Source organism: Cydia strobilella, chromosome 7 (assembly GCF_947568885.1).
Source record: "Cydia strobilella chromosome 7, ilCydStro3.1, whole genome shotgun sequence".
In the NCBI taxonomy this organism is placed as follows: Eukaryota; Metazoa; Arthropoda; class Insecta; order Lepidoptera; family Tortricidae; genus Cydia; species Cydia strobilella.
Window position 1 is genome coordinate 14,725,592 of NC_086047.1, and position 25,966 is coordinate 14,751,557.

The 25,966-nt window shown below is 36.7% G+C and overlaps 2 protein-coding genes across 2 annotated transcripts in view; both read left to right on the forward strand.

Moving 5' to 3' along the window:
- LOC134743238 (uncharacterized) overlaps positions 1 to 25,966 on the forward strand; it is a 66,825-nt gene that overhangs the window by 21,538 nt on the left and 19,321 nt on the right. Inside the window, exons 2-3 of the mRNA XM_063676645.1 lie at positions 8,582 to 8,790; positions 18,271 to 18,406. Of these exons, the coding sequence (XP_063532715.1) occupies positions 8,582 to 8,790; positions 18,271 to 18,406 (345 nt within the window). The remainder of the gene's footprint in view (positions 1 to 8,581; positions 8,791 to 18,270; positions 18,407 to 25,966) is intronic.
- Positions 1 to 25,966, forward strand: part of LOC134743223 (uncharacterized) — a 281,924-nt gene that overhangs the window by 11,502 nt on the left and 244,456 nt on the right. The gene's annotated exons all lie outside the window — the stretch shown is intronic.

Genomic DNA, 25,966 nt, shown 5'->3' on the forward strand with positions numbered 1-25,966 from the left:
ATTTCACTCACGTTTCACATAAAAAATACATTGTTTAAACTGTGTAATGTACGAAACCCTTGGAACGCGAGTCCGACTCGCACTTGGCCGGTTTTTTTAAGTCATTTTAGTGTTTATTGATCATGTCACGTTCATAATTTCGCTTTAGTTTATTAAGTATTTGATTACAAGTATGTCTATACCTCTTATATGAGTTATTGTAGTTATTATTATAAATAACTATATAATAACTTATTTATTATGGAAAAATAGCGCTAACAGGTCAGCCTAAATGCGTCGTCGTACTGTATTATAAAATTTGCGAAATGGATCCGTTCTAAAGAATAAAACGTGTTTACAATTTTACAATCTATTTGGACATCGATCCCGGCTCAGTCATGGACAATAAATTGCGACCGCCTTATCAGATCAGCGATTTTGTGCTACATTTTCCGTAAATCTTATTCTATAAATGTGTAATAGCTTAGAAGATATTTATATTCGCTGTCCAACAAACACGCTGACATTGGCCAAAAAAGCGGAGAGCAGGAAAAGCTAAAGCCCTGCAATGGAATCGGACAAGCGTGAGTAAAACAGTGATGAATGAGAAGGCAGCAAGAGTTACGTCAGCGCCAAAGCTAATTAAAATCCTTGCTGCCTATCTGTAGTGAGATAAACTAAAGCTGAAATTATTAGACAAAAATAGCACTACATAGTTCTATACAAAAAAATCGGTACGCTACCGTGCGTTGCGTTCCGCTAGTACCCATGAAAACGTGTAGCTACTCGTACTTAGTTTTACTCATTCAATATAGGTCTCTCATTTAAGTTTCTTCATATATCAAAATCGTAAAAATATTACGACACTCTTGAAAAATACAAATTTTATAAAAGTACTATTTTCGGCCTTATTAAACACTAGAAGGGTATTAAGGCCCGCAAAATGAATGTACATTTTGGAAGTTTTAACAGATTTTAATTGTTTTTAACTTTGAACTTATACAAAAAAACAATATTTGGTATCTTCACAATAGAAGGATGGTATTAATTAGTGAAAATAATTCGCTTTGGGCCTCACTATCTTAAAGGTATAGGAAATTGTCTATTTTACTCGAAAATACTAGGCTAAACCTAAAATTAAACCTTTATTAGGTACAGCTCTTTTAACATTAACTTTTGAAGAGAAATTTAAAAAAAAAACGCGAATTATCTTTCAATTAACTTAAATTTTCTGGGCTTTATTGAACTTAAAGCTTTTTAAAGATTAATAAAATCTAACAACATTGAGGCACTACACTTATACTTTTGTAAGTCAGTAAGTACTTACTTATAACTTCGGCCTGATCAGGAGTTAAAAAAAAACTCATAGGTAATTATCTTAAAATATTTAAATTTACTATTTCATCTCATACGTTCAATAAAGCCCGGAACCGGGCCTTGTTACCCGTACTGACAGTGGGTCTTCTTAGCCCTAGTACAAGTTCAAGTATAATAGGGAATACATGTTTAATTAAAAATATTCATAAAATTATAAATTTTCCCGTTCTTACAAAGTAACATTAATACTGTTCGCACCTATAATATCGAATAAATCATGAAACTCAATAAAAACACACTTTGTTTTCGTAAAAATAACATCAAGCGCAGTCGCAACCTCCCTTTCTGACTGTATGGATGCTATTGAGAAAATAGCGACGCGTGAGAAGACAAGCGTTCTTGCCAGCTCGTTATACCTGCTACTTCTATGTGTGCGTGATGTGTTGAACAAATAATACTAGTGCAACTGCTATTTTTAATACTGGGCCTTGTTACTGCCGGGCCTCATATGCCTCACCTACCTTATTCGTCCGATGTTTTATTTGCCAAATTTTAATGTGACCGAACGCGTTTTTTCCAAACCCCATCAAATTTCTAAACTTTTAAAAACGGCATCCTGTAGATTAATTTCTTAAGTTAGGTTACATAATTTGTGACCCTTACAAAAATACTATTAAAGAAAACGCGTTCTGTCAAATAAAACATCGGGCAATGTTGATATTGAGATAAAAATCTATGCGTGTAGGTACTTATTCTTACATAACTAAATTATGTTCGAAGAATGTGAAATATGAAAATAACAAAACAAATGTATATTTGTTTACAAAATTATCAATAAACTTGTATAAACTGTAATCCATAAAGTGTACACTACTGGCAATATAAGCCAAAGTCATCCCAGGCCCAACCTCATTGATACCCGGCCAAAGTGTCCGGTGGATTGATGGATGGACCAGCTCCATTCAACCATCGCTCTAGGGTGCTTAATACATTATTTAGATGTGAATTATACTGATAATATATTAATTCATCCAAAGTTCAATGGTAAAAGTGTATTAAATTTGTTAGTAGGCAATACTGATATTTTTGACATATGTACACATGAGACCTAGCGTAAATTTGTACTAATCTGTCAATATTTTGATAGAAGTTCAATGGCACTAAACACGAATAAATTCGTACATGTTAAAACGTTATTATTGCGTAGGTATTTAAGAAATAAGTTCACTTTACAAATAATAGGTAATCCTTCCCTTTGACGGAAGCTTGCTAAAATTAGCAGTGCCTACAAGTTAAATTAATTACTTATAGGTATACGCATTGTGTAATTTTCTTTTATATTTCAATAGGTACGAGTTGTAAGAGAAATTGAGAAATCTTTTTTTACGGTAAAGAATATTTTATTATTTTTCGGTGAAAGATTAAATTAACTCTGACGGAGTGGAAACCGCAATATCGCGCCTCCGCCTTGTCACCTCTTGTTCTGCTTTAAGCATTTTGATTGATATAAAACAGAGAAGAATTACAGGTAAAGACAGACAACAGTCGTTTTACAAACCTGCGTTTCTTATCAATAACAAAGAATAGCTTGGTTCGCACACGGTCTCACACCTTTATTATAGTATACGTTTAAGCCATGTATTGAAACACTCTTACAAACATAGTTTTTAAGGTACATATAAAAGGTATACTTAGGGTTAGATTTGTTAGAACTACATTGCCATGCGAAATTTCATTGTTACTTGTGACTTTGTTAAATAAACCTATTATTATAAATTTGTGATTTTGATTTGTAACAATGCCATCATCAAATATGATAAAACCCTTTTATTTAATAAAGATAAAAAAATATCGGTCTTTAATCTTTATTTGTCGTTGATATAAATTAAACATTATTAATGTACTTTCGCTTCGAAAGGCAGTGAGTGACGTGTGATTAACGATGCCAATTATTAATTCTGATGCTGTTTCAAATCGAATTGTTGTTTGGGTACATATTGATTAACAACGGCTTTCGTATTTGACTTCATAATTGTAATAGCATTATTTGTAAACATAGGTATTGATAGTGTGTAATAGGTACTTGATTACGGTGGCGCGTAGTACATTGTGTTGTGAGCTGGAGCCGTTATCTTTTGGAGCAGATAAGAGATCTCCGAAATCCAAAGCAAGGGTCGACACGCAGTTTTGAACCTAGTTACGAAACCACAAAGATTTATTCGTAGCGTTTTGTAATTTTAATGATTGTGTCATACATTTTCCAATATTAAGGCAATTCCAGGTAAGAATCCTGTGTAGGTAAGATTCAGATTCATGTTAAAATGATCACTTTGGAGAAGTTTGTCGTATCTAATGCTATATCAGAGCTCTCTAGAGGCCTACTCGAAGTTTAAAATGTTGACTTGATATTGATATGATATCAGCATGACAAGACTTGCACTGCATCTATTCTAGTCTAGCATGTATCGTATCTACCATACAGTCTACAGCTAAGTCGAAAAAGTGTAAAGTTTATATCATATAAATAACATACACATTCTTGCGAAATGTGACAGTGACAGCGGCAAACCGATGGAACGGCCTTAAACGAGTGACATTACGTCGTTTGATTATCGCTAAACAAGCTACAGTAAATGGTGTAGAGGGTATTTAATTATAACAACTAACTTGAACTAAATTCAAGAATTTTCTAAGCGTATTGATGTAATTACTCTAATGAATTAATGATGTTAACAGATTGGAATAGTTGATTACTTTGAATTCGAATAGTAGGCGACGAGTTCTGTGGTTTCAAAAGACCTTAGAGAGATCTCTTGTCATTGAAAATACTATTTTGGTATATCAATGTGGTGTGATCGTAATAGCAGAGAGATAATCCAAGTAGATAACCAAACTTTACATAGGTACTTTTTTCTCCAAAAATATACTCTTACTCTTAAGAGCATATATTTGTGTTCGAGTCGGTCTGATTCTAATCATTTCGAAGATTGAATGCAGGTATTAGAAACTACCAGTATAACTAGTTACTCCACAGTATCTTTTCGTCCAAATTGCCGCAGTGTCTTAAGTCAAAAGTCTTTGACCAGTGTGTGTTGCCAGTGATGACATACGGATCTGAGACGTGGGCGCTAACGATGGGCCTCATAAGAAGGCTCAAGGTTACGCAAAGGGCAATGGAGAGAGCTATGCTCGGGGTTTCTCTGCGTGATAGTCAGAAATGATGATATCCGCAGTAGAACTAGGGTTACCGACATAGCTCGCAGAATTGCAAACCTTAAGTGGCAGTGGGCGGGGCACATTGCTCGCAGAACTGATGGCCGGTGGGGCCGGAAGGTTCTGGAGTGGCGTCCGCGTACCGGAAGACGAACTGCCGGTAGGCCTCCAACGAGATGGAGCGACGACCTGGTGAAGGTCGCGGGAATTCGGTGGTTGCGAGCGGCACAGGATCGGTCGGAGTGGCGAGCCTTGGGGGAGGCCTATGTCCAGCAGTGGACGTCTATCGTCTGACATGATGATGATGATGATGATTAGAAACTATATCAAACTTACCTAGTGTTTTTTCACGTTATTCGTTGGTGTGTTAAATTTATACCATACGTAATGTTGTGGTGAAATTAAGTACCACGCCTTTTGTAAATTATTACATGCTATAAAAATATCTAGCAAGAACGCTATTAAACGATGACTGTCCATTGAGATTCCTCAGTTTCTAACAGAAACTAAAAACGGCGGCCAGTCGACCTAGTTTCACTGATTTAATATTTAACTAACGATTTCAATTTCGGGATCACCGCAGTTATTAACATTTAATAAGGAGTCGAATTCGCACCAGGGTTCAACTCAAACACTTATAGTATTTCTAGTTTTTAATTAACAGTCAAATCGGCAGATTTTTTTGATATAGTTATTCTTGGGTTATTCCGTTCAAAATAAAATAAAAATCGAAGGCGCTCGAGTAAGTCAAGGTCAAGTCAAGGCCATTTTTTTTTGCTACTGGGACCCTGCCACTCGCTTACGGATCGCTAAAATTTTCAGATTATTGAAATGGGCACTATTTAACAAGTAATTAATCCATCACATCTTAATCTGACGCGCTCGAGTATTTCAAGGTGGCGATTTTTTATTACTATTCTGACGGGCTGTCCTTGACTCCCTGCTCGGTGCTAAGGACACATACTTAGTGGAGGTACTTAACAAGATGCAAGGTATCCCCCATATTTTAATCTGACGCGCTCGAGTGACTCCATAAATCCCCTCTTGGGCTCCCCGACATAGAATGACGCTTACGCTTAAAGATAATTGAAGTGTGCAGCAGGGGATCAATCACCTATATGAACATTACATGAGTGCGAAAGAGATAGACTACAAATGAAAAATCGTGACCACTTTTGAGCTTCATTGTGGCCACTTCGCCGGCTTGAGTGCCGACTGGATTGGTGGAGATATTGGAAAATAAGAAAAGCTGTATTTAGGAGACACGGTGGGTGGTTATAAATCTTGGAATGTACTGTTATACAAGCAAATAATTTACACAATCACATATGGACGGCCGTTTCTCCATACAAACGTAATCCCCATTTTCCTCTCTGGATATTACATTATGGAAAATATTTTTACATAATTTGATGTATATTAACCGTAGCTATGCCCCTACGTTTAACTTTTTTAGATTTTTTGCTTATGTTAAAAATTACGAGCGCAAAACAGATTTCATACACATTTTTAAATGCTCCTAACACTTATAATAATTAAAAAAATCGAAAAAAAAAACAACGTAGGGCCATAGCTGAATTAGCTGTGGTTGATATACAATAAATAGTGTCAAAATATATTAAATGTTGTAAATATCAAGAGAAGAAAACGAGGACTACGTTTCATACAAACGCGATTTCGCGCGAGTGTTCCACTTTCGTCTTAAGTATTTCTTAATTAAATTCTTCCAATGGCACTTGACATCATTCCGATTTTGGTCGCACTTTTGATATTTGACAGGCAATCTTGTACATTCTAGACCTGTGGTATACACACACAACACAACATAAGTAATAACATGTCAATAACTATTCAACAACAGATTTTTGAAATTCGAATGTTGCTCCAAATCTTGGATGTTTGTGACGTTTTTCCCATTTTCAAATGGAGCTAAAGTTAGAAATAATAAATTACGCTACTTTACTGCCAATGTTTTGGCAAGCTAATTTTAAAACTAACACGGGTCTTAATCGCGTAAAAACTTACGTTTATTTATGGCCTAATGTTTCGAACGTGACGTTACGTTCGTGGTCACAGGCAGACTGGCGAGGAACTGTATCAACATCTTGCTGCGCGGGTTTTGCGAACTACCCGCACTTGATCTTGATTATTTACTGTACGCTAGGATTGTCACTGCCTATTTTTGCGTGTTAGTTTAAAAATTATGAGTGAAAATCGTGTTAGTTTAAATCAATATAGCACCAAGCTAGTCTGATGATGGGGAATGAAGAAGAATTTGTAGGAAAACAATGCAGCCTTATTGAGTATAGACTCGATAGAATCGTCTTGACGACTTCCTTTCAAACCCTTCCTTTCTTGATAAACTATGCTTATCTGAATAATACTATTAAATACTATTATTATTCTTATTTCGACAATGCTATTGGTAGACCGATTTTTGATTTAATATTTCAAATTCTAATTATACCTACCCATAATCCTGATTACTGTTACGTCCGACATTTTATGTGATTTCCGGAAATGAAATTATGTTTAATAACAACAACAGTGTTACCATGCCTCCATTAATTTACTAAAAACGTTTGTATTCCCAAACAAAAATTGTTTCTTAGAATTTAACAAAGTCCTTCCCACCAAATCCAAGGAAAACTCATAAGTTATTTACTGTGTAAGAAACGTTATTTGACATAGATTAAGCGAGTCAAGGAAAATGAAGTAGCACTGTGGACGTTGTTTGAGATCTTTTACATGAAACGGCCATAATTCCGCCCTGGAGGTATTCCGAGATTTTTCTTTACTTTCCTGGTGTTTGTTTCTAGGGTAACATTTTGTAGATTTTTTTATTAGGTATTAATTTTCTTCTTGGAAAAGTTGCGAATCTAAACCAAGATACAAAATACTTACAATTTAAATGAAAGTTGTAAGTAAGTAGGTAAGTTATATTTATTTGTGAAACACGGGTTATATACAGATAACAGTGAGTTGATACAGTGCTCTACCATGAAGGTGTACAAATATTTAGTCTTATAGATCTAACTTATTATCTAGATATTCTAGATAGCTTAGAAACTATTATACAGATTTACATCATAGCAAATTAGGTTGCCATGTATTTTTTTTAACAAATTAATAGAGAGGATACTTTTGGTCACGGGCGAAGTTTTTGTCAGATAAAAATTCAGAGATGTTCTAGTATGTTCCTTTGATGAGCTCTGTCTTTAAATTGGTTTTAAACATTTGTATCTCTTATATTTTAGGTAGTGAATTGTATATTTTAGATGCCATACCTAATATATACTTTGATACTTTGAGTCATAGCACGTAGGAAAAATATTTGCACATTTATTTAAAGTTAGTCTCCGCCCCATCGTACCGCAACAACTCGGATTCCCCTCGGGAACTGTTTATTTTTCTGGCACAAAAACTGTACTTACTCAGACTTATCTGCATATGCCAAATTCAAACAGCTGGGTCGATCTCGAGGCAGACAAGCGTAAATTCTATGGAACTCATTATATGGCAGCCAGATAAACAATGTCCTGGGAGTCATGCAACTTAAATAGTAGTATTGTATTGTTTGGAATCTAAGAGCTTTAGATTTGTAAGAATACTTAGGTATAAAAAGACGTTATAAACTGGCTAGCTATCGATTTACTTAGGTTGAATTGCGATTCAAATTAGCGACCTTTTTAGTAGTAAAGTACCACGTAGTTTTTGTGGCTTAATGTTTAGAGTGGGGTTTTAAAGGATGACTCACGTTAGACCGGGCCGTGTCCGGGCCGGAGCTTCCGGCGCTTCGTTTTCTATGGAAAGCATCACGTGATCACCTGTCATGTCATAGAAAAGTAAGCGCCGGAAGCTCCGGCCCGGACACGGCCCGGTCTAACGTGAGTCATCCTTAATAGTACATTGTGCAACGTGGGGGGGTACGTGAAATGTTGTGCGAGAGCTCATTTATAAATGACACTTGCTATGCACTAGCTGTTCGTCCCGAAGATTCCTTCAAAATTGCCTTGACTCCTCCCCGAAAATTAAAATCTTTGTTTTATATCCATAAAAATGTTGTCCTCAGGTGTCCGAGGCCTCCACAACCTCGAGATAAATGTGCCAGCGGCTGTGCTGGTGGGTGAAACCGTGACCTTGGAGTGCAGCTGGCAGTTAGAGGACGAGGAGGCGCTGTACAGCGTGAAGTGGTATCGCGGCAGAGAAGAGTTCTACCGATACATTCCCAAGGAGCTACCCCACACGAGAGTTTTTCCTTTGCCGGGGATTGAAGTTGACGTAAGTTTAAAAAAGTGCAAAAAAATAATATATTCTTTACTTAGGTAATACTTTCATGTCACTTTTTAATGACACTTTCAGAGTATGGAACACGCAATTAATGTCATTACCGGGTCTAACGCGATTAAATTCAATTATATTTAGGGAGGTCCATCGATTTTTCAAGGACGCTTTCATCATTGGCTTGACTAATAATTTAAATCATGATTGAAGAATTTTTCAATTTTCTGTTGGCAATGAAATCAACTTCATCAGATCACTCAAAGGCGGACCTAAAATTGTAGTACACTACGAAAGCTAATTAGTTAATATTGAAAGTATCCAAATAGGTAGGCTATTAATAGGTATGCCTTGCCTTTACTCAGTTGTCTTCCTTTTCTTTATACCTATAGATTCATTAGGAAAAATTTCGAAGCCAACTCGCAGTAGACATCTTTTTATATACAAACAAACATAACAAATACAGTCGCCTCCATAATTGGATGGACACAACTAGGTCGATTTTCGTATGCGTTCGCTTGCGCCCTAATGGCATAGGTTGTTCAAATACCAACCTAGATGGCGCTGCTGGCGAAACACATGAAGTATTTTGAAATTAAGAAAAACAAAAGCTATATCTGATACATCTTCTATATCTTCGAATACGTTTTAGTCATCAATAAGTCATTAATAAGTGCCTTGTGTTGTAACATTAACTAGTGTGCTTTTTCCTACCATTTTACGCTTCCCCACCATGCACAATAGCCGTAAAGTAATAATAAAATGTTACCGTAGCACAGTAAATTCCAAATTCCAACTACCTAGTTTCGAATGCAACTAGGAAACAAATCAAATTAATTTATGAATTTTAGTTTTTCTTTCCGCCTCTGGTGGACTTAGTCACTTTTTCTTTAGTGTATGTTATCTATTTCATTTTTAATTTCCAATGGCCGCCATGTCTGTAGTAATGCATGGTACGACGGTAAATTGTAAAATATAGTTAAGACGGAATGATTCCCATGACTCTTGAAAACTACTCGTAAACGATTTAACTCCCGTGAACTTGCTCTTTTGTTTCAATTCTGGAACACTGAAGGCTAAATGGTCCATTCAACGGTACAGATAAACCTGATATCGTCACGTACGATCTATCAAGCTGTTTGAGCGCTGAATAAACAATAGCACCTGCATTGCTAGATCGCTCTCTCTGAAAAGCAAAACTACCTTAGGCCTCATTCACAGATGTATATTTTACATACCAAAATTATATTGAAAACACATTGAATGCGTGCGCTTACCGGCGCAGCCATGTGTTATGCGAACGCAATGATCCGGTATTCACATTGAATTGGTCTTACATTGATATTATTTTCTTTATATTATGAATAAGGCTTCGTTTTTACTTCCTTCCCCTGAGAAAAGAGAGAAAAATGCGTTTCGTCACGTATTGCATACACTATCACAAAAAGGTACTGCTTCAAAAGGATCGTGCGTCAGCATTTTGCGAAAAAATAAATATTGGCGTAGTCTCTTTGAAGTATGTCTCATATTTCACCACATTTTTATGTCGTTTGACGCCATAGAAGAAAGAAAAACTGCCAGCCGTCCCTGATATTAATTATGTGGTAAACGTTTTTTAAATTGCGTTACTGATAGAAAAATTAAGATACTTAACTAAAACAATATTAAAACATAAGCTATGTAATAATATACAGAGAATAAAACGAAATAGGTTTTTAGGTTTAAGATTCTTTTTTCGTATAGTTAGATTCGGTAAAACGGTGAAAAATATTGCCCCCACTACGCATAACAACCGTAATATAAATATGAAAATAAATTAGAAAATCAGTTGGGAAAATACGGTAACAATCGAATTACTTTGTAATGTTATGCGTCGTCTGGTGGAAGCAAAATTTATAACTTTGTAGAGGTGTTCAAAGGTAATGATTGGTATTCAATAAAATCATGGGTTTTTTGATGTTTCTGAAGTAACTATTGCTTGCATACTATTGGCAGTGTGTAGAAACCTGCCTGGCGGCTAAGGGAAACATAAGATGTTTAGTATTGTGTGTAATAATTTTGAAAAGAATTTGAGTCCACATAATTCAATTCACATTTTTGCCATGTCGCACGCTAATCATACGTATTACGTGTTACCTACGTGTTATGTAAGAAAATTAAAAAAAATCTTCTACAGCAGACTTATCTTCCAATGACGGACTAGGTTGTTACTTTAAAATTATTAACTTATATTTTAATTAATATTTGCAATATTGATAAATCATATATAAAGTATTATTTACTTATTATTTCAAAATGTCAAAGCGATTATTGTGAAAAGTGTAGGAACATCATAATGCAGCAATCAACCCACTACGCCTCTGTTTGGTTAATATTAAACTCTGCGAAAATAAGTGTGTAACCTACATTTTGAATAAGTTTGTGCTTTACGACTAGGTACCTTCATTGATGGCATCTGAATGTGCATAAATGACTATATACCTACACAGGATCTCTATGAGTGACCACACATGCCTCTGCCGTTTCCTGCCTCTTTACCATAAAGTAATCGCTTTATCAAGAATCAGATGCTGTTATCTCAGCATCTACCCATTTTACATGTAAATGAAGCATATACGGTTATTTCAATTTAGCAATTACCAAATGCTCTGCCAATTAAAATTTAATGGATATTTATGTTTTACACCTAATTTTATTTATTTTAAATTTTTATTGCATTTGTAAAATGTAAATTATAGCTATGGATCAATGTTATCTGGAATAAATGATTTATTATTATTATTATTTCAGATCACTAAATAAAAGATAATGTAAATTTTTAACAAGCAGAAACGTCTGCGATCGATGCTATTAAGCTTAGAATAAATTGCTGACTATGGATGAGGTCTTGGTGGCTCAGTTGGCAGAGCGCTGGAGTATCGATCCAGAGGCCGTGAGTTCAAGTTTCACCCAAGGCAGTAATTTTTCCACTTTTAAATTTATTCTAAGCTTAAAAGATAATGTTGTTCTTAGTTTATTTCATGCATACTGGTATATTCCGTGCAATGTAACTCCCCAGAACTTTATCCATCACAGTTTTGTGCTCGTACATACGAGCTGGTAATTTCAGCAATTTTATTAGTGGTGCGTGATATTATAAACGGGAAGTTAAAAACTTAATTCCCCTATTACTAACTTGATAATTCGCTAAGTCTAAGCCCACGGACTGCAAGTTTTACGGGAATAACCAGTCATCGTAGTGTAAAACACCCCAGTCAAATAGCGTAATGGATGACTAAATAATGAGGCATATTTTTATATTAATTGAATAGGTACTAGAAAGTGTTTAAATATGTTAATGTCAACTATTTTACGTATGAGATAGTCAAATTATCGAAAACATAAGTCGCAATTGTTATTCTGGTGAAAAAGGACTTAAATTTTGACAATTTCAGGAATTCCATCTTAAATATCTTGTATATTATATCCGACTTTAGGTAATTAAGCGCCCTTTGTATAAACCTTTTCACTTCATTACCACATGCAAATGTTAGTCTTACATACATTATGATATTTACTGAAATCGTTTCTTTATACGTGAAATGATGAGAACGTAATCGAAAATGTAAGTATTTATTCATTTTAACCGCGGTAAGAGACATGGCAACGATCGTTCTGTTTTCTGTTTATCTAATTTAGATCGCTTTAATCCTTTGATTAATAAACCTTCGGCCAGAATGGAAAAAGCGGTGTTATTTGAGAGTTGTGTTTCCAAATTCTATTACGGTACACCTGGTTACCCAAATTACTTGACTATTATTCTTTTTTCTTCTTATAAGGACTATTGATTGATGTTTATGGAATCTAAACTGATGGTGTAAGTACTGAGCTACGCTAGCTATGGGATATAAATATATTAATAAGATTACTTATTAGTATATTTTAATTGCTCATCCTAAAACATGAATTACTTGATGTTATTTTTTTCTGTTCCAAATATGTAAGAATCTTGCCTTGTAAGATGATCGAGGCTGTTAAGAAGTATTTTATTGTATAGGTATAACACGTCAATGTAGTTTTGTCGAGTAACTGTTTACAATGAACATTGGTATAATATTAATTAGTGAACAAATTAATTTACTTACTTAATGTTAAATTGCACTCTTAATAGGTACACTAAATCGTAAAACAATATTGTGTTATTGTAGAGTAGTACGATTCTTGTAACATTGTAAATATTTAAAAGTGTCAAAGCATAATACAATCAAGAAAATAAACCAAGTTAAACACAACAGTCGGAGGTCCTCGTGGTAGTAAATATTTGAGTAGTTCAAGCAATTAAGTATAAAATAGGGCTGCAAGGCTTGAACTCTCTCGAGGCCAGACAAAACAACAGTACATCATCTGCCAGCAACGCGTTTTTGCGCGCATTAGTGATCTTCGTCCTGCTATTGAAACCTAGCATATTTTTTCCGTGTAAATAATTCGTCTTTCACAAAAAAGCTGTAAGTCAAGGGGTTCTGTTAACTGTTGTACCCTTTTTCATGCTATGTAATATAACGACGTGCCTAAGTAACGTGGTGATATTCGAGTCACGCGCGGGTTACGATTTTTACAACGGCAACGATAAACGCAGGGCTCATTGTTTTTAGAATTCACGATCTGTATTCCGTGATATTTTGTAATGTAGTGCCTTATGGCCCTTCATATGTCATTGACAATGTCAGATAATAACGTCCTACATAATTTCCGTTTAATTCACTGTAGAACATTAATATAACTTATTGCAGCTATTATTTATTTAGATAAGAGAGGTTACCTTGATAGGAGGTGTAACAATGTGATTTAGTTTCTGAATAATATTTACCTATTTGCTGCCCGTTTTTAATGTGTTATATGTTTCATACTAATTACTAATTAAAGTGTCTCTTTTAGTGCATATCTCACCTCCACGAATTAGGTTGAAGTGCCTAAAACTATTATTGCTAATGAAACGACAAATGACAAAGCAGCGCTTTGATCAATATGTCCTAATTTTCCAGTACTTTTTTTTCGTCCTTTCTATATTGCATTATCTGCAAGTAGTGAAAGTACCACACGAAAATAATCATTGCAATTAATCAACGCTATACTTGAATATTGTATGTATGTGTTGCTATTTTCCCATCTTAAAGAGCATTATCTAGTACCCTTGGTAAAACAAAGCCACATCTGCAAAATCTCTACTTTTGAGAATAACTTTTTGTCATTTAAATAAAATTCCTTATAATTTTGTATGACGTGTACTTGTGTAAATGCAACTAATTGGATGTGTTATATTCCTTTTTATTTAATGCATTATTTTTGAAAATTGTATGACGGATGTCCACATATGGCATTGTTTTACCAAGCAGTGATTTTATTATGGTCATGATCGAAACATTGTTATTGTTATTATTGAAACTTTTGACTTATGTATTTCTACAAAAAAATCCTTATCGTCGTATCTTGTTGTTGCATTAAAACACTGTCGTTTGATTAAGCTACATGTGATTAAAGTACTAATCATAACAAAGAAGTCTAGATGTCTTAACACATTTTTTTGCATTCCTTTCTTTGATCAAGATCTTTAGACGCAGATACATTGTGAATTTTTTGTAATTTCTTTGCGAACTTTAGGTGATCTCAGTTATTTAAAAAAGATTAGAAATAACAAATTATCTTTCGTTTTGCCGAATATATTAAGGTGTTTCAACTGGCCCCACATAGTGTTTCAATTAACACACCTATGGGGTCAATTAAACCACTCTTCCACATTCTCTTTAATTCCCTATCATTACGTAACCATGAGCGATAGGCTTTTCAAACACTTTTTATTTAAAAACTAAATAAATAACCTTTAATAATACAAGCACATACCCTTCTAACTTTAAACATAAAATAGTTACAGGCGCTTAAACATAAAGTGTTTCAAACGTCCCCGTCCTACCCGATGTAGTATGTATTATTGTATTGTTGTAGATTTAATATTTATAAGTATTTTCTTCGTAGCTTTGTAGTTTCCAATTTAGTTTTTTTGCACTTCCTAAATAGTAATAGTACCTAGTAATCACTTTATTGTACACAACACAGGTTTAGGTACATACATTATAAAGAAATAGAGTTTAGTTTAATTAATATTACCAATTCTCCACTACCTAAAGGTTGTCTGGGAGAGATCGCTCTTTAGCGATAAGACCGCCTGTTGTAACCACTGTCTTCATGTATTATGTGTGTTTCCCTGTAAATGTTTTTTTAGATTGTGCAATAAAGAGGTATTGTATTGAGCCATGTGAACGCAGTGGGAATGAGAGCGTTGAGAAGTGTGTGTGGTGTGAGATTACAAGATAGAATTAGGAACAGTGTGATAAGGGAAAAGTGTGGACTGAACGAAGAAGTAGTGACACAAATTTAGAAAGGTATGTTGAGATGGTTTGTACACGTGCAAAGAGTGTATAAGGGAGAGGTAGAAACGGGAGTTGGAAGGGGCAGACCTCGGCGGACTTTCTCTGATCAGATCGGGGAAATCCTGAAGAAAGGCCAGGTCAAGAGCACCCTAAACCGGCGAGCGTGTATAAGGAATGTTATGAAAGTGAAGGAAGCGAAACAGGTATGTCAGAATCGTAGCAAATGGATATTCGTGATCTCTGCCTACCCCTCCGGGAAATAGGCGTGATAATATGTTATGTGTATGTATGTATGTGTATTGTACTGTATAAGTGGCACATACCCAGCTCTTTCCTTGGGCCCAGTTGATCAAATCCTACCGAGATCCTTATCTATGCGTTAATATCTAAGGGAGGCTATCAACTAACGCTAAAATCAACTGCTAGATTTTCTTCTTGGGAAAAATCGTTTTCCGAAATTCTCTCGAGCATTTAGGTACGAGTATGGCGTAGGTAATATTCAGCACTGGTTGTCTTACATCAATTGAACATTATGTATAAACATCGCTTAAAGAAACTTAAAATTTATTTGAATAGAGAAATTAGAAATCATCGTCTCGAGCAGAATTCAGGCGTCCACCAATTAAACCGAACACCGCTCCGATAGCTAATATAAGTAATTTTGTTAGATCCACCTTTCTGAACATACATAGCCTAATTTATTTTTTCTCGTTCTTTTCCTATCTATTTATCTTATTTAGTTGCTATCTTCTTAACTTGTGACTGAATGTATCCAGAAACGATCATTAAAATGATATGTCAATTTTAAGGATGACTCACGCTAGACCGGGCCGCGGCCGGGCCGGAGCCTCCGGAGCTTCGTTTTCTATGGAAAGCACCACGTGATCAGCCGTCATAGAAAATGACATGTCGGACGCCTCGGCCCGAGCACGGCCCGGTCTAGCGTGAGTCATCCTTTATTCGGTTTGATTAACACATTCACTGCCTGTGACCTGCTAGGCAGGTTCTATGTTCGTGGGCGCTTTTCGCGACATACCTACGGTTTTCCCGTATTATCGGCTACGCTCGTAGCGCGTAGTTCGCACTAATGTGTTAATCAAATCTATTTAATAACCTACGTGTAGATATTCTTAGATATCTGAAAATCGCTATTATTGACGCCTAGCCTAGGCTCCTTTCTAGGTAGTGCAGGGATTCCTAAGTGGATCTTCAATGAAGACTTGTTATTTAAACTTGTGTACAAATATTTATTTTATAAATTAGGATTAAATTACAGTACAACTTTGTCCTTCAATATATTTTGAAATATTGTCGTTGGCTGCTGTCGGCGGACGTTATATAGGTACGCATCCGATGGTTACCGATCTTCGAATTTCGGACGCAATCGGCCGTCCGTGACGTGACTTAAGGGGCTCACTGACTATCAGTCCGCCGGACGATATCGGCCTGTCAATTAGGACAAAAATTTGACAGTTCCGAATAACTGACAGGCCGATATCGCCCGGCGGACTAATAGTCAGGGCCCCTTTAGGATGCGTTCTGAACAGCTGTCTACCTACAACTTTAGTAATTTTCTAGAGGTAACATAAGCAAAACGTTAGAGCAAACAAACGATTAATCAAAAAGTGGAGCAAACAGCCAATTAATTAAACCCCGAGCTTCATGAATTAAGTTTTTTTTTTCGTTTTTTCAGCACATACCCTTCTGGTTTGAAATATTTCATACAACAAATATAACATAATACCAAGATAATCATTTCGTGTCATTCCGGTGTAGGTTGTTTGTGGCTTTATGGCTTCAAAACCGTTCTGAAGGCAATGTTTATCTATTAGACTGTGGAGTTACTGGAAATTTTGTACGTCTTATTACGTGAGTTTTATTTTTTATCATTTCTAGTGTTTTTATATAACTGATACACGTATGAAATTATATTATTGACTATGTATGGGCTACCAACCGCGGGTTATTGTCTGTTTGGATCCTCATAATATTTTATAGTTAGCACGATGAATTGACAACTTCTGATGGACAAGGTTTATCACTCCCGTTGGATCTCCAGGGGACGTCAGTTCGATAACATTTATTTTGTAAACAAAAAACCTAATGCGAAATATGGAACCGATGTGTCTTCAATGCCCGTATCACAGTTTTTCTCAAGGGACAACAGTATAAGGTACGTTAAAAAAATGTACATGCAGATTTAGAAAGATCGGTAATCGGTAACACGCGTGTGATACCCCTGGAGTTGTTCGCGTCCATGGGATACGGTACGGTTTACCATCAGGTTGGGCTTTATGTTTATTTGCCACTAACGTGGTATAGAAAAAAAGTATTACAATTACCTTTAAGAGACCCCAGCAAGCTCGGTTCTCCATACAAACGTAGTTACGCTATCATTTTAAAACGACTGGCTAGATTGCTGTGAAACTTTGTACTTACAATTGGATAAGGTATATCTAGTCCTGCAATTACTTTATGCAGCTTCAGATACCATAGTTAAAAAATACAGCGAATTTTTTCATACAAAATATGTTTTTGCTCTATTTCGTTTGTTTTATAAACTGGAGCTATATCAACTATATACCTCATGTCTTTGTATGTGCAAAGTTTCATTACAATCCAACACGTAGTTTTAAAATGAGAATGTAACTCCGGTTGTATGGGAAGTTGAAATTCAGCCGAGCTTGCTGGGAACAACAATACCGACTGAACGTGGACTGAACTGTCAAACTTTCTGTCTTAAGAAATGTTAACAAACGTATAGGAGCTTTGGAACAACTGACACTCACAGTATTAACCTATAGGCTAAATGACAGGAACTTACATCAGAAAAAAAAATTTCACAATATTTGTAAATTTTTAAGTATTATAAAAAATCGAAAAAAATCAAACGAAGGAGCAAGCTACGGTGTAAAAATGTTATCTATAATATCAATATCCAGAGAGGAAAATAGGGACTACGTTTGTATGAAGAAGCGGTCCTACACTAACCTCTAAGTAGAACTCTAGCTTTTATTTTCAAAGCATTAATTGTATTGCTGAAAGCCATGATATTAAGGAAGTGTTATGTGGACAGATATCCCGATCCGGGGCGCGGCGCGTGGTGCTGCAGCAGGCCACGCCTGCGATGGCAGGCCGGTTCCGCTGCGAGGTTTCCGCGGACGCACCTACCTTCCACACCGAGATCCGCTCCGCGCCGCTAGAAGTTGTCGGTAAGAGAGATGAAGACAGATATTCCGGTCCGGAGCGCGGTGTATGGTGCTGCAGCAGGGCGCGCCAGCGATGGCAGGCCGGTACCGCTCCGCTTCGGCTGCGAAATCCTCTTCGCGTCGCTGGAAGTTGTCGGTAACATTAGCCCTTTTTATTTTGATAACCTAACTCTAATAGTAGAATTGTCGAGGCAGAAAGGAAAACCAATTAGGTATATGTTGTGTAACCCTGTACGACACAAACAGATAAATAGGCATGTATTTTGCAAACATCGTGAGCCACTGGGCTACACGGCGTACAACTGTTTAAAATTTACTAATCTCGACATTTAACTAACTTGATTTAAGGGAAGCGTTATGAAAACTGCGGTTGAAAACACAAAAGAATAAAATGTTAAAAGAAAACTCAAGAATCTTGGCAAATAATAAATAAGAGCTAGAATAATAAAATGCCGATTCCTGGTATAAATATGTTGAAGTTATTTAATTCGGACATATTATTTCATTAAATATCTCGTTAAAGTTGCGCTGCTATAGTTCTTTTGAGAAAAAGTTACGCAAGTACCGCAATAAATTGTTTTAACTTGGGGATTGCGGCTTGGTGATGTGAGGGTATTGTTCAGACATTTTGATACGCCCACCGCGGCGGCTTACGTACCTACTTAATTTGTGGTTCAGGTATCGCACCTCCCTTTACTCCCAGCTTCAATTAAACAACATATTATAACATTCTGGGCTTGTTGAAGTATATTATTTTCGTATTGTCTGCCCTCAGACAGTTTTAATAACTTGATTTTAACTTTTGCAGTCCTACAGACAACCTTTATCAGTTAAACTGTGTCTATTTTTAGGTTATTTCACATTCAAGTAAGTTACAGAATCAGGGAATCAGGGGTATGTCAGGATCGTAGCAAGTGGAAATCCGTGGTCTCTGCCTACCCCTCCGGGAAATAGGTGTGATTATATGTATGTATGTATGTAAGTAAGTTACAAGCCAATTGGAACGTACACCGACATCAGAACAATATTTGAATGATGTCATGTTATTTAGTTGTCATGCGTCTCGTGCGCCAATTTTTGTACAAACAAGTACGAGCAAAATGTACGACAACTGAATGACATCAGTTAGATTATATCAGAATGACATCAGTTAGATGTCGTTCTGATACCATTGTACGTTAGATTTGGCCTGTTAGTTATCAACCCCATTCAGATTTTTGCTAGATATTAAGAACCACAGATACTCGCTAACGGTCTACTTACTGGTCAAAATACCTCTGGTTTGCACAAGAATTATTTAATCACCATTTCTATTTTATATAAAACAATATACATAGTAAATCTTATTGAAATACCTATATGGAATTTAATTCTAAACTATAATCGTTCTGTAATCAGAACCAAATCCTTATCTAATGAGTATATTTAAGCTAGCTTAAGCAGTGATTATATAGTCTTGATGACAATGATCAATAAACCATGAGGCGTACGATACTGATTCCATCTCATATGAAACTAATAGACATAGACATGTCAAGCATTATTCAGTTTGTATAGTAAAACATTAAAATTTAATAAAATGTAAGGATTAAATTATTCAATTAAACACATTTATAATATTCATTGTAAAATTAAACACATTATTAAATTCCATTATAAAATTTAACACAATATGAAATTCAATGTATAAATTGTAATTGTAATATATTTTAAAACATGATGTTAATAATATAATTATGATTAACGCAAAGTAAGCTTCTGAAATCTAAATCCTCAAATGCTCAATATAAAAATTGTATCACGATCATTACATTTAGATTTAAGGCACTATGCATGAATAATTCAAGTCAGGGGTATAGTGCCCACGTTGCCAAAAGTGCTGTAAAGGGATGCGTGGGGTCGTGAGTCACCTACGGGCTACGGTACACCCAAGACATCAATAAAACGAGTAGTGTACTTTCGGTCATGGTCCATCGGTGAATATGTCTACGTGTCTTGACTTTGAATTAACATCGTATACATTGTATTTGTTCACGGCAAAAGTAAAGATTGTCATGCTAAAACCCCAACATTTACTCGAGATTTAGGATAGTACACGGTCCGCACGAGGAACCCGAAAGATTTTAACCACCCATTTCTGAGGCCAAAAGAAGGATAAACGATTTCTGATCGGGATAGACGCGTAATTGGGACCAATGAGCACGTCCAAGCTCAGCGATGTCTTAGGCAATTTACCCCATGTGCGCTATTGCCCTATTGTAGTAGATACGGACGGAAGGAAGGACAGACAGACGGACATGACGAACCTATACCTAAGGGTTCCGTTTTGCTATTTTTTCTACGGAACCCTGAAAAGTACACGTTAGGTAGGTACGCTTAGTAGATTTAATTGTAGTCTCAACTGAAACAATTCGATTACAATCGGGCAGATTGTTTCATTACGTATACAGTATTATTCCAGGCTTAGTATTCCGTTCAGGATTTATTACACAGTACACACGGCAAATAAATAAAGTCCAACCAAACCATCTGTCGTAAATTTATCTGCTAATCCATTCCCGTTTAATTTAATCCTGGTACAACTATTGATCCCTTGACGTTATAGTATAATTATGTACGGTCACGATCGCCAATAACAGCAGAAAGCAGAGAGGGTAGAGCAGAAATAACAGATCCTGAGAGGCAAGTCGGTTTAAATACTACGAATAACGCTTGGCACCTTATTTCGAGCACGTTTGTTTACATCCGCTGTACCTCCCTACGCTGCCTTTGCAAATGCCTACTAATTTCTCAATCATGTTCAGGTATCCCTAGGGAGAGGTGTGAATACCACACATACATACGTTCCAAATTGCAATACTACACACCTACATGTAATGGTAAATCTAGTACTTATAAATACGCTCTCATATCGGACAACCTCGTCAGTGGTCGTATACCCACTTTTTACGGGAAATAAAAAACCGGCCAAGTACGAGTCGGGCTCGCGCACGAAGGGTTCCGTACCATTACGAAAAAAAACGGCAAAAAGATCACGTTTGTTGTATCGGAGCTATTATTCTGTTTTTAGTATTTGTTGTTATAGCGGCAACAGAAATACACCATCTGTAAAAAATTCAACTGTCACGGTTCATGAGATACAGCCTGGTGACAGACGGACAGACAGACAGATATACAGACATACAGACAGACAGCGGAGTCTTAGTAATAGGGTCCCGTTTTTACCCTTTGGGTACGGAACCCTAAAAATCACCATAATTACAGCGTGGAACCGCTGCGAGTATGATCGGGATCTTTGGACCCAGCGGCGTGGCCAAGAACGAGTTTTAGGTTCTCACCGTTAATTTTAAAAACATTTTTGTATTGTAGGGGAAGGCCGGGTAATCACGAACGCTGGGTAATCGCGAACGCAGCTGTTTCACTATGTTACAGAGAGATAACATGATTTCACTCATCGCTATCTTAGAAATCACGACATTGCAACTTAAAGACTGTACACGATAAAACCCGGCCACGCATGATATGGTAAATCTTTTCAATTAATGTGCAGGGGTCCCTTTGTTTCACAAGTTTTGTCATAATTAATTGTTTGTCATATTATCATTAGTCCTAAAACTGAAACCGTGAACTTTTCAGGATTTTTGTAAGGTTATCCTATAAATATGTTAGGTTAGGTTAGGTTTGTTTTATGGCAACCCTGAAAAGTTACGCGGTTCTGAACCAAATAAATTATGACTAACGAAAATGCGGGAAAATGTGTTTTCGGCGGCTGCTGCTAAAGCACATTTCTTTAGCTTGGCGAGATAAGAACTATAGCGGAATTTTCGTATCGACGAAATAATAGTAGTTACATTGTCGTTTCGCTCGTCTAGCGACCAACTGGCGAGTATAACGAGATGCTGGTCGTGGATCTATTCCCATTCGCTGCGTGTGCGCGGTCACGCAAATTCTTAAGGACCAAGGTAATTCGACCTCCGGATGTCCAACAACTATGGTTTAATGGAGATCGCTCTTATAATGGCTCTTCCGACTTGCTGCGCTCGGCACAAGATTGGAATGGTTCCTGCTTTAGCGCAGCGGCGCGGCGATTCGTTATCCTGCAGCTTTTTGCAGGTAGCCCACAATCCTACTGTTCTTTTAGGTACAGTCGCCATCAGATATATCGGAGCGGCCAAGATGCTCATAAATATCTGAACAAGCCTCTATTGTCAAGGCATTAGAGTGCGTGTTCAGATATTATGTACACCTCGGCCGCTCCGATATATCTGATGGCGACTGTACTGTTGGCCTGCAGCCAAAATGTCACACTTCGATACGACAAATGGCATCCTTTTGTAGGTTATGATGGTAATACGTGTTTCATAACATTGTATGTAACCCCTTGGTAGTCTGCAGCGCTGAAATTACCTCTGTTATTAGGAACAAAACGGCCAATCTTTATATAATTGGAACGAAAATAGGTGCCCAAAGATGTACCTAATAAAGGCCGAAACTGTTCTTGAATAGCTGAAGGCTTACAACCGCAAGACACAATTTCGAAGTTTTTACTTGTACCAGATAATATTATTATTTATTCTTGCTCTATCAGCGAAATTCTTGAAGTAGTATTTTCACCAGTGGTAAGGATGATGGATGATATTTTTTTAAGATAATTCACTTAAGTTATCTTTTAGAAATTGAATGTCTACTTGGTTTCATCATTTGACCAAGCATTATTCATTATTATCCTTACAAGTCATTTCCAATTACATATTACATTAACTCCATTAAATCCTTACATACTACAAACTAAAACCTAAGGCTGCGTCTTACGTAGGCGAACAACTCGCGAACGCGAAGCGAAGCGGCGAGGAAGAAACAAACCGTTGATACGTATGGAAGTGTACTAGGTGAGCGTTCATCGCGCGAAAGCGAAGCGGCGCGCGGCTTCGCCATCGCGTCGAGATCGCTCACCTAGGCACTTACATAGGTATAAATATACTTATAAGAACGGGTTCCTTCTTCGGCGCCGCGTCTCGCCGCGCCGCGCCCGACGTTCGCGTGCAAATCGCAACGAGATCGCTTACGTATTTAGGACACTTCTATGAGTATCAAATAATTGATTTATCCGCGTCGCATCGCTTCGGTTCGCGTTCGCGCGTTGTTCGCCTACGCAAGATGCTACGTAACACAAAAACACAATACATAAAAAAAACACGAAAAAAAACTCTTACATAAGTATCGCTAACTAACCCTATTGTTGCCCGAGGCATTGTTCCGAAGACACTGGCCGCATTCCCTCTTTGCAGGGCTAAGCCTAGTCTTTGGGCAAAAAGCGCCCCTGCCCGGAGGTCGCCAGACACACCAGTAAGTTTCTGTGAAATTTCTTTCACTAGTTTTTTGGTGTCTGACGACCAAGGACCAAATGTCTCAACCGCCAGTGCCACAAATACATAATTGTTGTTCAATTATTTGCGGCACTTGTCGGTTTGGGCGTCGTCTGCGACTGTACCTGGCTTTCTGGCAGAATGCTGTACATAGGACGGGTGTACGCTCGACCAGCGTATCGACACACGTGACACACGTCACGTCCCATGCCAAGGGCCGCCTCAGAAACCATGGCACTAGCGAACACCCGTCAGGCCTTTTACCGTCCGCCGCGAACAGACCTACTGACCCTAGGGCCCTACGTATATATAAGGCCCTCTGATAAGGATCTCTTGTGATTCTGAGTTTCTACTCAGAATCACAAGTTCTATTGATTTAAAATTATGCCTAGTATTTAACGTCAATTTTTGTTTGGGACCCCTTTTTACATAAATTTTGTATGTACCGCCAGTAAACAGACACAAGTTTTTTTTTATTAGTATCTCCTCGTAAATTAGAAAAAAAAACTTAGGTAAAGTTAATTAATGATTCGAAAAATTTATGTTTTGTAATTTTGACGCTATCCGTTCCCGTAGTCGGGTATAAAATATTTGGAACATTACTGGTTATTTAGTGTCTGTAGTGGCTTTAGTGCCTTTTACAAAAACTTTTTCGTGGCAAAATACGCATCTGGTAAGTCGGATAGCTATGTATATCATATTGTATACGGAACCCTCAATATTGCCTGATCCGATACGCGATTAGCCGATTTATTTTAGGTTAGTTTGCAGATACATCGAACACATATCCAGAAAAACAACATCTAGCCTCATCCATATTGTCTTACTCGGCTGCAACACAGTAAAAAAAGCAAAGTTTCAGCGCCGAAGGTAAATTTAGTTTGGGTGGATTCTATCACGAGCAGACCCTGTATTCTCATCGCGTTCGGAGATTCTCGTAGGAACCAGAATAACCGTGACCTCAATATCTTAATGGTTGTTATTTATATAAGGTCACAACAACTTGGTTTCGCCGCCGGCGAATGTGCGTGCTTTTTCTCGGTAAACTACAGAAATAACAGTCCAGATCAGCAGTATCGTTGGGAAGGCAAAACCTACCGCTCTTTGTGGACTTTGTGGCTAAATCTTCTTTGTGAATTCTGGTAGGGTTTATTTAAAATTTAAACACGTTAGAACAATATCTGCTGAATATAATTAATAAGCCATGGTAGATATTTAATCTTATAATAATAAATAAAATAAATAAAATAAAATAAATAAATAATACGTAATGTGATAAACTCCTCATCTTAACGCTTTTTCAGTTGCTTCCTTGTAAACCCAAGATTTCATACCTAAACCAAAAAAAACGGTCGCAGGTAACTGCCAACTGACCTAAAAACACAGAGGAAACTAGACTTCATTGTAACTTTGTCATATGTGTTAAGCAATTTGCTGTGAGCTTTTAACCGGCCCGAAGGCTTCTGACTCGGGTTTACGACTGCTGTCATGAACAACCCGGACAAACGAAGCAAAGTTTCTTCCAAAACAGTGAAGCGCTTGTACTTTGAACTAACACCGGTCTAATATTCTATGCGCAAAGTGACCGCTTTCTGCGCGTCAAGGCTATGTCGTAAGCGTCTTAATTCGAGAAAGCTATTTGGATCATACACTGACAAAAACGAAAAATTACTACTATACCCGGCTGTTACTGAAACCTAATTCTGGTTGTGACCTATTTATCCCCAAACCGAAAGCGGTCCTAAAATAATTTTCGGGAGCATCAAATTTGTGGGAATTCATACCATCAATGTTCTCAATTTTCAGGCGCAGAAAAGACACATACATTTATTTATTTTTAAGTAAGTATATTTGAAGCAAGTGAAGACTCTTAGTTGATGAACCAATTTTTTAATGATTAACAATACTATTGTAGATTATATTCCATAATTATTAAAGTAACTAACTATAGTTGGGAAATTATTAATTTCATAAAATTTTGTACAAGTTTTTTTTAGAAAAGCTTCAATAGAAGTTGTCATTCTAAAGATTAAAAAATGACGTAAGTATATCGCTCAAAGAGGTGTTCTTAGTTAATCCCTATGGTAATACGCTAAGGTGCAAAATTGTTAAGATATATGATGACCATTATATATGTATATTAAACCCAACGCCAGTGCTCTATTTTCACCAAATCAATCAAGCCCGGCGCGCCGCT